Source organism: Primulina tabacum, chromosome 11 (genome assembly GCF_025594145.1).
Source record: "Primulina tabacum isolate GXHZ01 chromosome 11, ASM2559414v2, whole genome shotgun sequence".
Lineage (NCBI taxonomy): Eukaryota > Viridiplantae > Streptophyta > Magnoliopsida > Lamiales > Gesneriaceae > Primulina > Primulina tabacum.
The window spans coordinates 39,641,995-39,654,337 of record NC_134560.1 but is presented as its reverse complement, the minus strand read 5'-3'; the positions used below and the strand labels follow the sequence as shown (position 1 = coordinate 39,654,337).

At 34.7% G+C, this 12,343-nt stretch overlaps 2 protein-coding genes and 1 non-coding gene across 3 annotated transcripts; all 3 read left to right on the top strand.

Annotated features, from left to right (window-relative positions):
* Positions 1–2,944: 2,944 nt before the first annotated feature.
* LOC142518294 (putative cyclic nucleotide-gated ion channel 14) lies at positions 2,945–6,922 on the top strand. The gene is made up of 7 exons (XM_075621057.1): positions 2,945–3,222; positions 3,311–3,854; positions 4,463–4,675; positions 4,790–5,091; positions 5,240–5,351; positions 5,433–5,669; positions 5,970–6,922. Exons 1-7 carry the CDS (start codon positions 3,194–3,196, stop codon positions 6,705–6,707), a joined length of 2,175 nt encoding a protein of 724 aa, XP_075477172.1. The 5' UTR covers positions 2,945–3,193; the 3' UTR covers positions 6,708–6,922.
* Positions 6,923–7,528: 606 nt separating this feature from the next.
* On the top strand, positions 7,529–7,599 carry TRNAG-GCC (transfer RNA glycine (anticodon GCC)). Its single transcript has one exon. It is a non-coding gene; the product is annotated as a tRNA-Gly (tRNA).
* A 3,025-nt stretch (positions 7,600–10,624) lies between these two features.
* On the top strand, positions 10,625–11,961 carry LOC142519356 (putative WRKY transcription factor 11). Its single transcript, XM_075622345.1, has 3 exons — positions 10,625–11,373; positions 11,462–11,587; positions 11,711–11,961. Exons 1-3 carry the CDS (start codon positions 10,766–10,768, stop codon positions 11,892–11,894), a joined length of 918 nt encoding a protein of 305 aa, XP_075478460.1. The 5' UTR covers positions 10,625–10,765; the 3' UTR covers positions 11,895–11,961.
* The last annotated feature ends 382 nt before the right edge of the window (positions 11,962–12,343 follow it).

The following is a 12,343-nucleotide window of genomic DNA, read 5'->3' as shown; positions in this document are numbered from 1 at the left end:
TAAAATTAATTTTTTAAGTTCGAATAAATTGCAAGTCCACAAGTAAAGTTATAATATAGTGTACGAAATGCGATTATCGTTCCCACAAAGATTTATTAAACAAATTTACTTTAAGATAAATTTGTTAGTTAATTACAAAAACAGATAAATAAATTTATAAACTAATTTAAAAACCAAATAATAATATAAAACAAACAAAATATAAAAAATTGAAAATAAAATAATAGACAAACAATTGTTAGGATCTCGTTTCACCCACCACTTAATCTTCTCTAATGATTAAATTTCAATTCATAACTGATGTTTTTGATGAGATTCTCTAATATATCAATATAATATGTCGAGCTATATTAATCTAGTTAACAGTAACTAAGTGTTCTTGTGTTATTCAACAATTGCAATCACATTAAAGAATTATGGAATCATCTAGATTTTGATTTTGATCTATGACTATCAATATGTACCCAAACTCATGTATCTATGCAAGTTATAGATCCATATATTATGTTATCAATCTTGTTATAAAATCTACTCTCAGTCTCATTTATAACATATGAAATCACGTTGAAGTTGATCATACTCCAAAGTTGAAATAAAAGTCAATAACATAATCAAATATGCTTAAAAACCAAATTTCAATGTTCAAAAAGAATTCAAAACATAATTCTTTTGGAGTAAGCTCTCATAAATTCTAACTAAGTTGGAGGAGAAAGGGGAAAAAATTTTGAGTTCTTGTTCGTCGGTTGAATTTTTGTGCTCTCCCTCTTGTCCCACTTTGAAACCTTAGTTGCGGCCTCTTCTTGTCTCCAATATGATGATTTTGGGCCCTCTCTCGTGTATTATGGCTATCCCTAGATAAATATGACTCCCTCTCGTGTATTATGGCTATCCCTAGATAAATATGACTCCACGACTCATAAAAAAGTTGAAACAAATCGTGCAAATCTTCTTTCCTTATCAGGTCACGATAGGACAGTCGAATTTTACTGCCCCAACACGAGTTGCTCGACGCTTATATATTTTGTCTCCACTCTGGTGAGCCGGGGCGGGCAAAATCACCCGTCCTAGCGCAGCTTGCTCGCAGATTTGGGCTTTCGTTTATTTTTTTATCTCATTAACCTACAAATCAACTTGAACATGTGAGGGATGAACATTATGTATGATATGAATAAAAAGGACTTAAAATTGACTCAACATATTAGAATCATGCAAGAATGAAACTAATAATGGCACAATAAAATACGTAAAAACGACATCTATCAATAGTAGAGGAGAAGACGTGGGCATGTGATTTTGGTGTAGATAGTGGGTGCAATTTCGTTGGTTTTTCCCATTAATTTTAAGAAGCAAAAATTATTTTTTAAGGTTAAAATAGTAAAATGATGTTAGTGTAATCAGGTCGAACAAAAGAAATTTGTATATAGGGCTCCATTTTTTAAAAATAATAGAGATATATAATATGTGGATGACCAATCCACACATATATATATATATAGTGCTCCATTTTTTAAAATTAATAGAGATATATAATATGCTCCATTTAGAATGATATTTAATATTTTTGTAGAAACGAGTCGAATATTGGATGAAACAAATATGTGTGAGCTTTAGTAAATCATTTTTCGCAATGATTCTGCTTAATATTTGCTAGTACAAAAATTATTTAGAATTTATAATGACTATAACAAATTATTTGATTTTTCCTTCACTGAAGGAAATGAGTTAAAATGGATTCTCATATAATTCAAATCAGTGTCAGATTATATGTTCAAAGAAAATTAAAATGACTTAGAGCCTAACAAGCCGGCAGATTTCCTAAATCATGCTAATTAATTTGGGACAAAATTTTGGCAAAACAGAATCAAATATAGATGCAACTTCCAAATTAAAATGAGTCAAAAATTTGTGTAAGACGGTCTCACGGATCGTATTTTGTGAGACAGATCTCTTATTTGGGTCATCCTATGAAAAAATATTACTTTTTATGCTAAGACTACGTTTGGTTGGAAGATAAAATAATGAAATGACTGAGAGAAAAATGATAAAAAGAATGATTGAAATACATAATGATAAAATAATATTATGTTTGGTATGATTATTAAGAATGAGATAAATAATAATCTTTTGATGAATTGACAAAATTGTCCTTCCACTTTTACGGCGGTGGTGGTCGGTCGGCGGTGTGATTGCTGGCGGTGAGACGGTTGGCCGGCCGGTGGCCGGGGGCGGAGGTCGGGGCGGCCGGCGGCCGGCAGGAGGGGGGTGGTCGGATGTGGCGGCGGCGCCGGCGGCGGGGTGGTCGGTCGGCGGTCGGTGGAGGGAATTGGTGGTGAGTTTGGATTTAGGAGAAGGATAAAATTGAAAAAATATAATGAATTAAAAGTATGATAGCTTAAAACTTTGAATCACAAAAAATTATTTTATTTTTTGGCACAAAAGAAATAGAATGTAATTGATGGGATGGATTTAAAAATAATCTAAGGATGCAATTTGGATGAACGGATTCGTAAGCAGTTGATTTCGTTTGTATTTTTATTGTTCACCATAAAATAAAAGATAAAATTTTAAATCTATATGTAATGAAATGTTAAATTTATAACTTACTTAATAACACGTAGTTATATAAATTAGAAGTTATTGGATGAACTTCAAATTCATTGTAATTTTTTTTTTTTTGGAAACAAAATTCATTGTAATCATATTAACATGGAAGTATAAATTTAAAGTTTATGATCTTGTTTCTTAAAACTATCGAAAAATACTTAAATATATTTGAAATATATAAATTTGAAATTCATTTATTCAAACACAATTTAAATTAAATTCAAAACAAATTAAATGAATTTAGAATCAATAATTTAAAGCATCCACCGTAAATCAAAATAATGCACAAATTAATAAATGAACAACTGAAATTAGCTGTTCTTTTCACAGTTGCGTGGTTTTTGAGTAAGAGTCAACCACATACAGAATCAGCCTCCAACTCATCCACAAAAAGACATTTTGAGGATTTGGGCACCCATTTTCCCACTTGCTCCCTTTAAAATCGCTGAAATTCGACAAAGTCTTGAACTTGGGAATTTTTTTGTTTTCCATTTCACAATCATTTCTTTCTTGAAATGCTTTCAAAGTGCACAAATGGTGATATAGGAGCAGCTGGGACTTGGTGGATGTTTCTTGACGAGAATTAGGCATGCAATTCAAGAAAGATAAGTTAGTGAGGTGAGATTTGTGCCCATTTTGTTTATATTTGTTCCAAGTTTGTTGCATTAGAAGTTGATTGAGGGGTTCAAGTAATTTCTTTTTGTAGGTTTGTAAACGGAGAAAAACAAAATCCTGAAGTTTTCCGGGACAAAAATGATGTCCAACACCATGAGAAGCAACTGCCCTTGTATAAAAATTTTGGCAATTTAGGGAAATCTGAAGGTGGATATGGAGACAAGATATTGGGTAGGTCAAAGGTTTTTCCAGAAGGCCAAGAACCGGAGAAAAAGACAATCTTGGATCCAGAGAGTGAACTTGTCTTGAAATGGAACAGGATTTTCTTGTTTTTTTGTTTGGTTGCACTCTTTGTGGATCCCTTATTTTTCTACCTCCCATCTGTGTTGAATCTGGATACTTCCTCATGTATGCAAACAGACCTCAATTTGGGGATAATTGTCACTTGCTTTCGGACAGTGGCCGATGTTTTTTATTTCTTGCACATTGTCATAAAGTTTAGGACCGCATATGTATCTCCTAGCTCAAGGGTATTTGGCAAAGGTGAACTTGTTATGGATCTGAATAAGATAGGAAAGAGATATCTGAAGTCCGAATTTTTTATAGATGCCATTGCAGCTCTGCCTCTTCCTCAGGTTACTTTTTTTCTTCATGGTGTTGATTAGCTGTTGTAAAACCTTCGCAAGTTGAATCAATTTGATGTTCTGGTTTGTTTGTGATCATTTGTGTACTATTTATCTACATATAAAGTTGGAGAAAATGATATTTGGTGCCTGCTGTATGTGCTGATCGAATAAATTAGTTGTATTAGGCAGGTAAAAAATCTGAAAAAGAGATAAGGTTCAAGTGGTTTTTTTTACTTTTTAAAATTTTGTAATTAATGATTATCTTGGCCAAATACGTCGGTAAACAAGAAATTTGATGGGAAGCTCTGTCAAATAGAGGGGTGAAGCCTTCATATGTGAAGGCAGTTTTAATCTCTCGTGATTGGGGGGAAATAACACCTGAATTATGAACAAGTTTCAGTCTGAGTGTCTTCCATGAAAAATATATGATGTTTTCTTCAGGTGACTAAGTCAAAATACTTTTTGTCAAACTCTTATTCTATGATGATAATAGACATGAAATTTCAAAGCGATCTTGGCCTTTATGAAACACTTTCGTTCTATGGTATTTCAGAAGCCTTACCGAATTAATTATCATACTCATGTATAGTTTTCGATGTTTAAAACTATTTTTACAGATTGTGATATGGTCCATACTACCTGCAATTAGAAGCTCCCATGCTGATCATACCAATAACGCTCTAGTACTGATCGTTCTGCTCCAGTATATTCCGAGATTATACTTGATTTTCCCACTAAGTTCTCAGATTATTAAAGCAACAGGAGTCGTTACAAAGACCGCCTGGGCTGGTGCTGCATATAACTTGTTGCTCTACATGTTAGCAAGCCATGTACATCTCCATTTTTCACCATGACAAATTTTCAGAGTTGAAATGTTTAGATTTACTACTCACCTCAAAAACAGGGTTTCTTTTTTAAGTTAACAACTTAGCTTACTTTTGCAGGTCTTGGGGGCTTCTTGGTATGTATTATCAATTGAGAGACACGCAACGTGTCTGAAATCAGCTTGCAGGAATGAATTGAATAGCACCGGATGCTCCCTTAGTTTTCTTGATTGTGGTACTTTGAACCATACTGATCGGTCACAGTGGGTACAAAGTACACTTGTTTTCAGGAACTGCAATCCTGGTAATACTACATTTTTCAATTATGGAATATTTGGAAATGCTATTGGAAACAACGTGGTCTCATCTAAATTCTTGGAGAAGTACTTCTATTGCCTATGGTGGGGTTTGCAAAACCTAAGGTATGATGGATTTTATTTCCAAATTTTTGAGTTGGTGGCATGAAAATCTCATCGTTTTTTGTAAATCTTGTAGAAATGTGGCTGGTTTACTGCTATTTTTCTTTGTAATTAACAATTTTGAGTACATTTTTGTTCTACATCATGGCAGTTCTTACGGTCAGACATTGACAACAAGCACATTCGTTGGCGAAACATTATTTGCTATACTAATAGCCATCGTGGGGCTTGTTCTTTTTGCCCATTTAATCGGAAATATGCAGGTTTCCAAGAATCAATCTTCATATTAAAAATCTTGTCTTTGTGTGATTTCACATTGATTCTCAGTCCTTTTTTCTATTTAGACCTATCTGCAATCTATCACTGTGAGGCTTGAGGAGTGGAGACTTAAGCGTCGTGACACTGAGGAATGGATGAAGCATCGCCAATTACCTGAAAACTTACAACAACGAGTGAGACGTTTCACACAGTACAAATGGCTTACAACAAGAGGGGTTAACGAAGAGTCTATCCTACAAGCTTTGCCAGCAGATCTTCGGCGTGATATTCAATGTCACCTTTGTTTAGATCTTGTTCGACGTGTAAGATTTTTGTGTATTTATCTCTTTCAATTTCACAGATCGTACGTACAGAAATCACTTGATTGGCTGTTAAATCTTGAGTTTTGCTCCTGTTCCTATTATATGTTTTAGGTAGCAGATATTGTTTCCATTGTCCTTCATAGCATAATGGTCGACAGATAACATTTGGTAGCCCAGATTTTTTTATTGTCCTCCGTAGCATAATGATCGAATATAATAATGTTCTTACAATGATGAATGCTTGGTTTCTTTGGTATGCTTTGGTATGATGAATTCACTATCCGTTATTCATCGTTTCAGGTTCCTTTCTTCTCACAAATGGATGATCAACTTCTTGATGCAATATGCGAGCGCCTAGTGTCATCCTTAAGCACTCAAGGCACGTACATTGTTCGTGAGGGTGATCCTGTTACAGAGATGCTCTTCATTATTAGAGGTACGCTCGAGAGCTCAACAACAAATGGAGGTCGAACAGGATTCTTCAACTCGACAACTTTGAAGCCAGGCGACTTTTGCGGAGAGGAACTGCTCGCATGGGCATTGCTTCCAAGGTCAACCCTCAACTTGCCTTCTTCCACAAGAACTGTGAGATCGCTTACTGAAGTGGAAGCATTTGCACTGAGAGCAGAAGACCTCAGGTTTGTTGCAAATCAGTTCAGACGACTCCACAGCAAGAAGCTCCAGCATACTTTTCGTTATTACTCTCATCACTGGAGAGCCTGGGCAGCCTGTTTCATTCAGGCCGCCTGGAGACGTTGCAAAAAGAGAATGATGGCGAAAGATTTAAGCATGAGGGAGTCGTTTTCTTTGTCCCCTGAAGTAGAACTCCCTGTTGAGACAGTTGAAAACGAGGATCACGAGGACCAATATGCATCGGCGAACAGTTTTCAAACAAAACAGCAATTGGGAGTCACTATATTAGCTTCAAGATTCGCTGCAAATACGAGGAAAGGAGCTCAGAAGATAAAGGATGTCGAATTGCCAAAGCTGCCGAAGCCAGAAGAGCCCGATTTTTCAGCTGAGGCTGATGATGACTAGTTGAACTCTACACTGTCAAGATTAAAGGGTAGTCAAATAGCCCAGAATTATTGATGAATATACACCGGTATGAGTCCGTAGATCAGAAGAATTTTTACAGGAATCGTCTGAAGTCGGCTGCGAGTGTCAAGTTTGCATGCTTTTTTAAAATCTCTCCCCCTTTACAGCAGCAAACTACATTTCTCTGTTTTTTTCTCTATGCTAAAGAAGATTCATACTTGAGTGAAATTTCTACTCTTTTTATTTACAAACACGATGGTAGTGACCGAAAAGGATTTTACATATTTTTACTGTACAGCTCGCCTGGAAACATAGATTGAAGTTTGGTTTCTGTCGCCGTTAATTTCAGAAATGCTTCTACATGCGTGCTAAAATTATATAACGTGATAAGGGTACAACTCAAGAATTTTAAACCGTAAAACAATTCGAGTAGTTGATCAAAATGTGAGATGGTTCCACAGAGGTTTACAGCTCAACTAATACCAAGGTCAAAGTTTAAGATTAGATATCGAGTTTTAAAAACGCTTATAACAATTTCTTCTTGCTCCGAAAAATTGAAACTTTCTATTATCATATATATAACAAGAAATCTAGAGATATGAAAAGAGGCTCATAAATCTTTTGAAAATGTCAATGGAAACTCTCATTTTCATCATTAATTTAGAAGAATTTTTTTGACAAGTACAAGAGATTTGTAAAATAATACTATCTTTGAAATGATATATCGTCTAATTATGTTGCTTTCGGTTTTCACTTTTAAGGATCGAAGTCTATATAACATTATATATAAAATTATTAAAGTCCACTACGTAAGCAAAATAGCACCAGTGGTCTAGTGGTAGAAAAGTACCCTGCCACGGTACAGACCCGGGTTCGATTCCCGGCTGGTGCATTAAAGTTGGCTGTGAGGATTAGTCTGCGCCGTAAGTGGTGATTGGGTCTCCACTACCGTCCGATTGGAAAGATGACTTTCTACAGGCACATCTGAGCCCTTTATTTTTTTATTTTTTTATTTATGGTTTCTAAAATACTTTTAAATTGGATAAGACAGTGATAAAGGAAATTTATAAATTTAATATAATAAAATTTTTTATTAAATTAAAATAGTGTACTTTTATAATTTTAGAGAGGTGATGTTGCTATTTTGAAAAATTAACGTTAACGTCACAATTAGTTATTCTAAATATTATAATAATAATATAGTATAGATAAAGTGTTAATTTATTCAAAAAAATTTGTAAGTTAATTTAAAAATAATATTGAAAGCTTACATACATTTTTGTTGAAATAACTTAGAATTTACGAAAGATGTTTAAGAATTTTTTTTTAAATTTTAGACAATTTATAAAGAAGTTATTTTGTAAGAATATAGTTCAATTTAAGATTGTAATATTGCAATTTTAATATCAATACATGAAATATAAATTTTCACATTAAGGTTTCTAGAGATGCATTTAATAAGGAAGGTCAATAAAATAAAACGTGAGAAAGATTAATACTTTAATTACATCACAAGTCGTAAAGCCCGTGTTTGCAATATGACGAAAACTTATGTGAGACGGTCTCACAGATAGTATTTTGTGAGAATGATTTCTTATATGGGTTATCCATGAAAAAATATTACCTTTTATGCTAAGAGTATTATTTTTTATTGTGAATATCAGTAAGGTTGACTCTTCTCATTGATAAAGATTCATGAGACCGTCTCACAAGATATCTACTATTGCAATAACATATTTTAAGTATTTTTTAATTTCAACATACAATTTAAAAAAAAAGGCTAAAAACTGGAAAATACTAAAAATAAACTCTTACAAACACATACATTATTTGGTTCTTAGGATTAAAATTTGAGAAAAAATTTCAACAAAATATTTACTTATTTGTAAAAGTTTGAATAATATATAGAAGACAAATAATTAAGTCCAAGCTCTAAATTTATATACATCATTTTTTTTATATAAAAAAACAAATAATGTTATTTTAAGGTTAGATAATTTAATGGGAAGTTTTGTATATTTTAGATTTATTTTTTTTATAACATGTAAATATTAAAAATTTTCCCATTTTCCAATTTTTTAAATAAATAAATTAAGTCAACTCTTGTGGTATTCTGAAGTTGTTAACCGTAGCAAAGACTGTGTGAATAATATTACACGTTTCTATTTACAATTATTGATTCTTAAAAAGTTTATCCATTTCAACAAAGCAAGCAACGCGTTCGGTTCAATGGGAAAACAAAATTTTTTCTACATCTCTAATCTTATACCAAAAGGCTTGTGATTTGTGTTTCAAGGGCTCGATATCAAGATCCACCCGACTTTAATAGTATTGAATTTCGATTATAATTATATTTTTGTAATATATATACTGATCAAACCCTAATTCAGTATTCCAATTTTTTTATGTTCATGTTTTCGACCAAATATGAACATCGTAATTCTGAATCACTATCCTAGAAAATTGATTTGGATTAAAAAAAAACAAAAAGGTGCTTTTAAGCTCTTGCTACGACAAGGTGAAGACAGGTTCTCTATTATCTTTATGTTTAGAGCTTTTCACTTGCTATTGGTGCAAATACATAAACATTCAACACATTGTTATTCGTTCATCAGGAGATGAAGGCGATGTTATCGGGAGAGAACTCTCCGCGTTATTCAAGGGAGTTTGATTGAGACGGATTGCAAAGACAAGTAGTGCTCGTCAAGTGAAATTTACTAAGTGTGTTCATCATAGAAGCGTTAATAAAAAGAGGGAGATTTTTTTAGTTTGAATAAGTCTTTGTATGATAACAATTTATATCATTTTATATCTGGATGTGGCCTCATTGACATAGATCTTTTGACTGAACCACGTTGAAATTCTGATGTTCTTGTGTTCTTTATTTTATTATCTATTTGTTTAACAACCAATTATAATGAATAAAATGTAACTCATACAGCAAGACAACACATTTCATAATATTCAAAATTAGGATGGTGCAAGGCTAAAAAATTCAAATTTGAAGGGTTTGAAATTCAAATTTTAGATAACAAATCATGTGAAATTTGAAGTCAATAATTTCTAAACACAAAAACTCTTGTGTTATCGTTTTACGAAATAATTTTGTGAGATTGATTTTATACCCGACTCAACTCATGAAAAAATATTATTTTTTATGTCAAGAGAATTAATTTCCATGATAGGTATGCGTCGGTCGACCCATCACACAGATATAAATCGATGGGACCGTCTCTCGATAGACTTATTATTTTTAAAATGAATTATTAGCCGGAAGAAAACAATTTTTTTTTTTATTTTGAAATGAACAAATATTTTTTTTATAAATTATAAAGCATTTTCTAAAGCTTATATAAATAAAAAGTAAAAAAATGCTTAAATTTCTCAAGATGCTTTTCCAAGTGGCAGCAGATGTAGCAACACCAAATTCATGGACCTTCCCAAGTACATCTTGATCGTTGATGAAGCTATAGATAATCGTGTGGTTCAAAAGGCATATACATGCACTGATATGTCCCGTTTCAGTCAGCCTTACACAGCTTCCCCCTTCGGAATGGCAAATTACCCCCTCGAATAATGTATTCTCTCACTCTTTTTTAAATTCTTTTCCAATTTCCCTTTTTTTCCTTTTATTTATAATTTTCAAATTAATTTCTTATTATCTTCATCCACTATAATTATAAAAATTTACAAATTCACACCCGCACAATTCCTATATTTCGTATCGAACACCCTTTCCATAATCTATGGCCGCATGCAGAATTCCCTTCCCAAATGGGCCCCACACAGATGTAATTTTTGTCCAACATCGAAATCTTCGAAGACTAATTCTCAGCCGTTGGATAAAAATCCAATCTTTGACCATTGCCCGGTCAACGAGTCACCTTCTTCTGCCATTATATTCCCCCGCTTCTTCCTTTTACCTCCATGTCCCCCCACTCGCATTCTCTTCTCTCACGGTTTTTTATTCGTTAATCTTTTTATTTCTCATGATTTTCACAGTAAAAAATTCTTGAAATTTGATTGGGTTAATTTTTTTTATTCGGTTTTTTCGAGTTATGGGAGATGAATTGTTCGGATGGTCGAGGAATCACAACGGGGAAATGGAGATTCAGGAAGCTGCGGCTTCGGGGTTGAAGTCCATGGAGCATTTGATTCGAGCGGTTTCGAAGCAGAATCAGCAGATGGATTGCAGGGAGAATACTGATTCTGCGGTGTATGAGTTTCGGACAGTGATTTCTATGTTCAACAGGACCGGACACGCCCGGTTCCGCCGGGCCCCGGTTCATCCGGAGTTGACTCAGGCTGCCTCGCCGCCGCAGAAGACCTTGGACCTGTTCTCCGGATATCTCGAACCTTCTGCGGCGCTTGCTGGTTTTGTGAAGGATTCGGCTGAGGTGATGGATAAGGAGTGGTTCAGTCTATCGACTTCGGGGAACTCTTCTTCGACTTTGTTATCGTCGATCACCGGAGAGGGCAGCGTGTCCAACGGAAAGGGAGGCGGATCGGCGGCGAGCTTGCTGGATTCCTCTACACCTGCTGTCTGCGTCGGGGAGCCCCCAGTCCCCGGCAAGGGGTCTCGAGAGCATAAGTTGCATAAGCATAAGCATAAGCATAACCACTCCAGCAAGACCTCCGGTCCATCTCTCTGCCACTGCAAAATGAAGTACAATTCTCTCCATTTTCACTCTGAAACTGATTGGAATTCACTTTCGCTCGCAATTAATTTAACAGAATATGGGTGCTTTTTTCAGGAAATCTCGGGTGAAGAAAACCATTAGAGTGCCTGCAATCAGCTCAAAGATTGCAGATATTCCAGCGGACGAGTATTCTTGGAGAAAGTACGGCCAGAAGCCGATCAAGAATTCGCCATACCCACGGTAATAATCACCTGCACCAGCATGGCACCATAGCTTCCGCTAAATTCCAAGAAATTTGCAAAAACAAAAGAAAAAACTTGGGTCGAATCCAATTATGTAAACTTGTTGGTCGGAATCTTTCAGGGGTTACTACAAATGCAGCACAGTGAGGGGTTGCCCGGCAAAGAAACACGTGGAGAAGGCGAACGACGATCCGGCGATGATCATCGTGACTTACGCGGGGGAGCACCTGCACGCGGCGCAGGAGAACACTGCTTCCTCTCAGGCTCAGATAACTGTGGTTGTGGTTGAGTCGTCTACAACGTGAGAGTGGAAGGGGGAGGGTAAAGTTTGCAATTTCAAGGTAGTTGGAGGGGGGGGAATAGGAAAGGGGTTGGTGGGGGTATTTTTGTAAATTCGCTAGGTGTAGAGAACTGGTATCCTAGAAAAAATGTTGAATTTCGTAGATTAAAACATTTGGGTTGATTGTTTTCTTACTTTGGATTCTTTTTATTATTAATTTTTTGAAGAAATATATAGATTGGATTGGATTCCACCAACTCTGTTTGATTCCACCAACTTTGTGGGAATAATTATAATATAAGAGAGTCAAAAAATGTGGGCATATTGAGACGAACATTTTATAAAATTTCTCAGTCAAACATTACACCAAAGTCTTGCTTTGATTAAAGTATATTTGGAATTTTACGTATGGATATCAAGTTTAGCATAATCGAAAATAAAGTCGTATGATCGAGTTCTTACCGTTTTACCAAA

Excerpts from the sequence above, each read along its gene's own strand:
- LOC142518294 (XM_075621057.1), top strand. The coding sequence starts at position 3,194 with ATGCAATTCAAGAAAGATAAGTTAGTGAG. Across the intron at positions 3,223-3,310 it reads AAGAAAGATAAGTTAGTGAG|GTTTGTAAACGGAGAAAAAC; the intron begins GTGAGATTTGTG and ends TTCTTTTTGTAG. Across the intron at positions 5,670-5,969 it reads GTTTAGATCTTGTTCGACGT|GTTCCTTTCTTCTCACAAAT; the intron begins GTAAGATTTTTG and ends TCATCGTTTCAG.
- LOC142519356 (XM_075622345.1), top strand. The coding sequence starts at position 10,766 with ATGGGAGATGAATTGTTCGGATGGTCGAGGAATCACAACGGGGAAATG. Across the intron at positions 11,374-11,461 it reads CTCTGCCACTGCAAAATGAA|GAAATCTCGGGTGAAGAAAA; the intron begins GTACAATTCTCT and ends TGCTTTTTTCAG. Across the intron at positions 11,588-11,710 it reads AAGAATTCGCCATACCCACG|GGGTTACTACAAATGCAGCA; the intron begins GTAATAATCACC and ends GGAATCTTTCAG.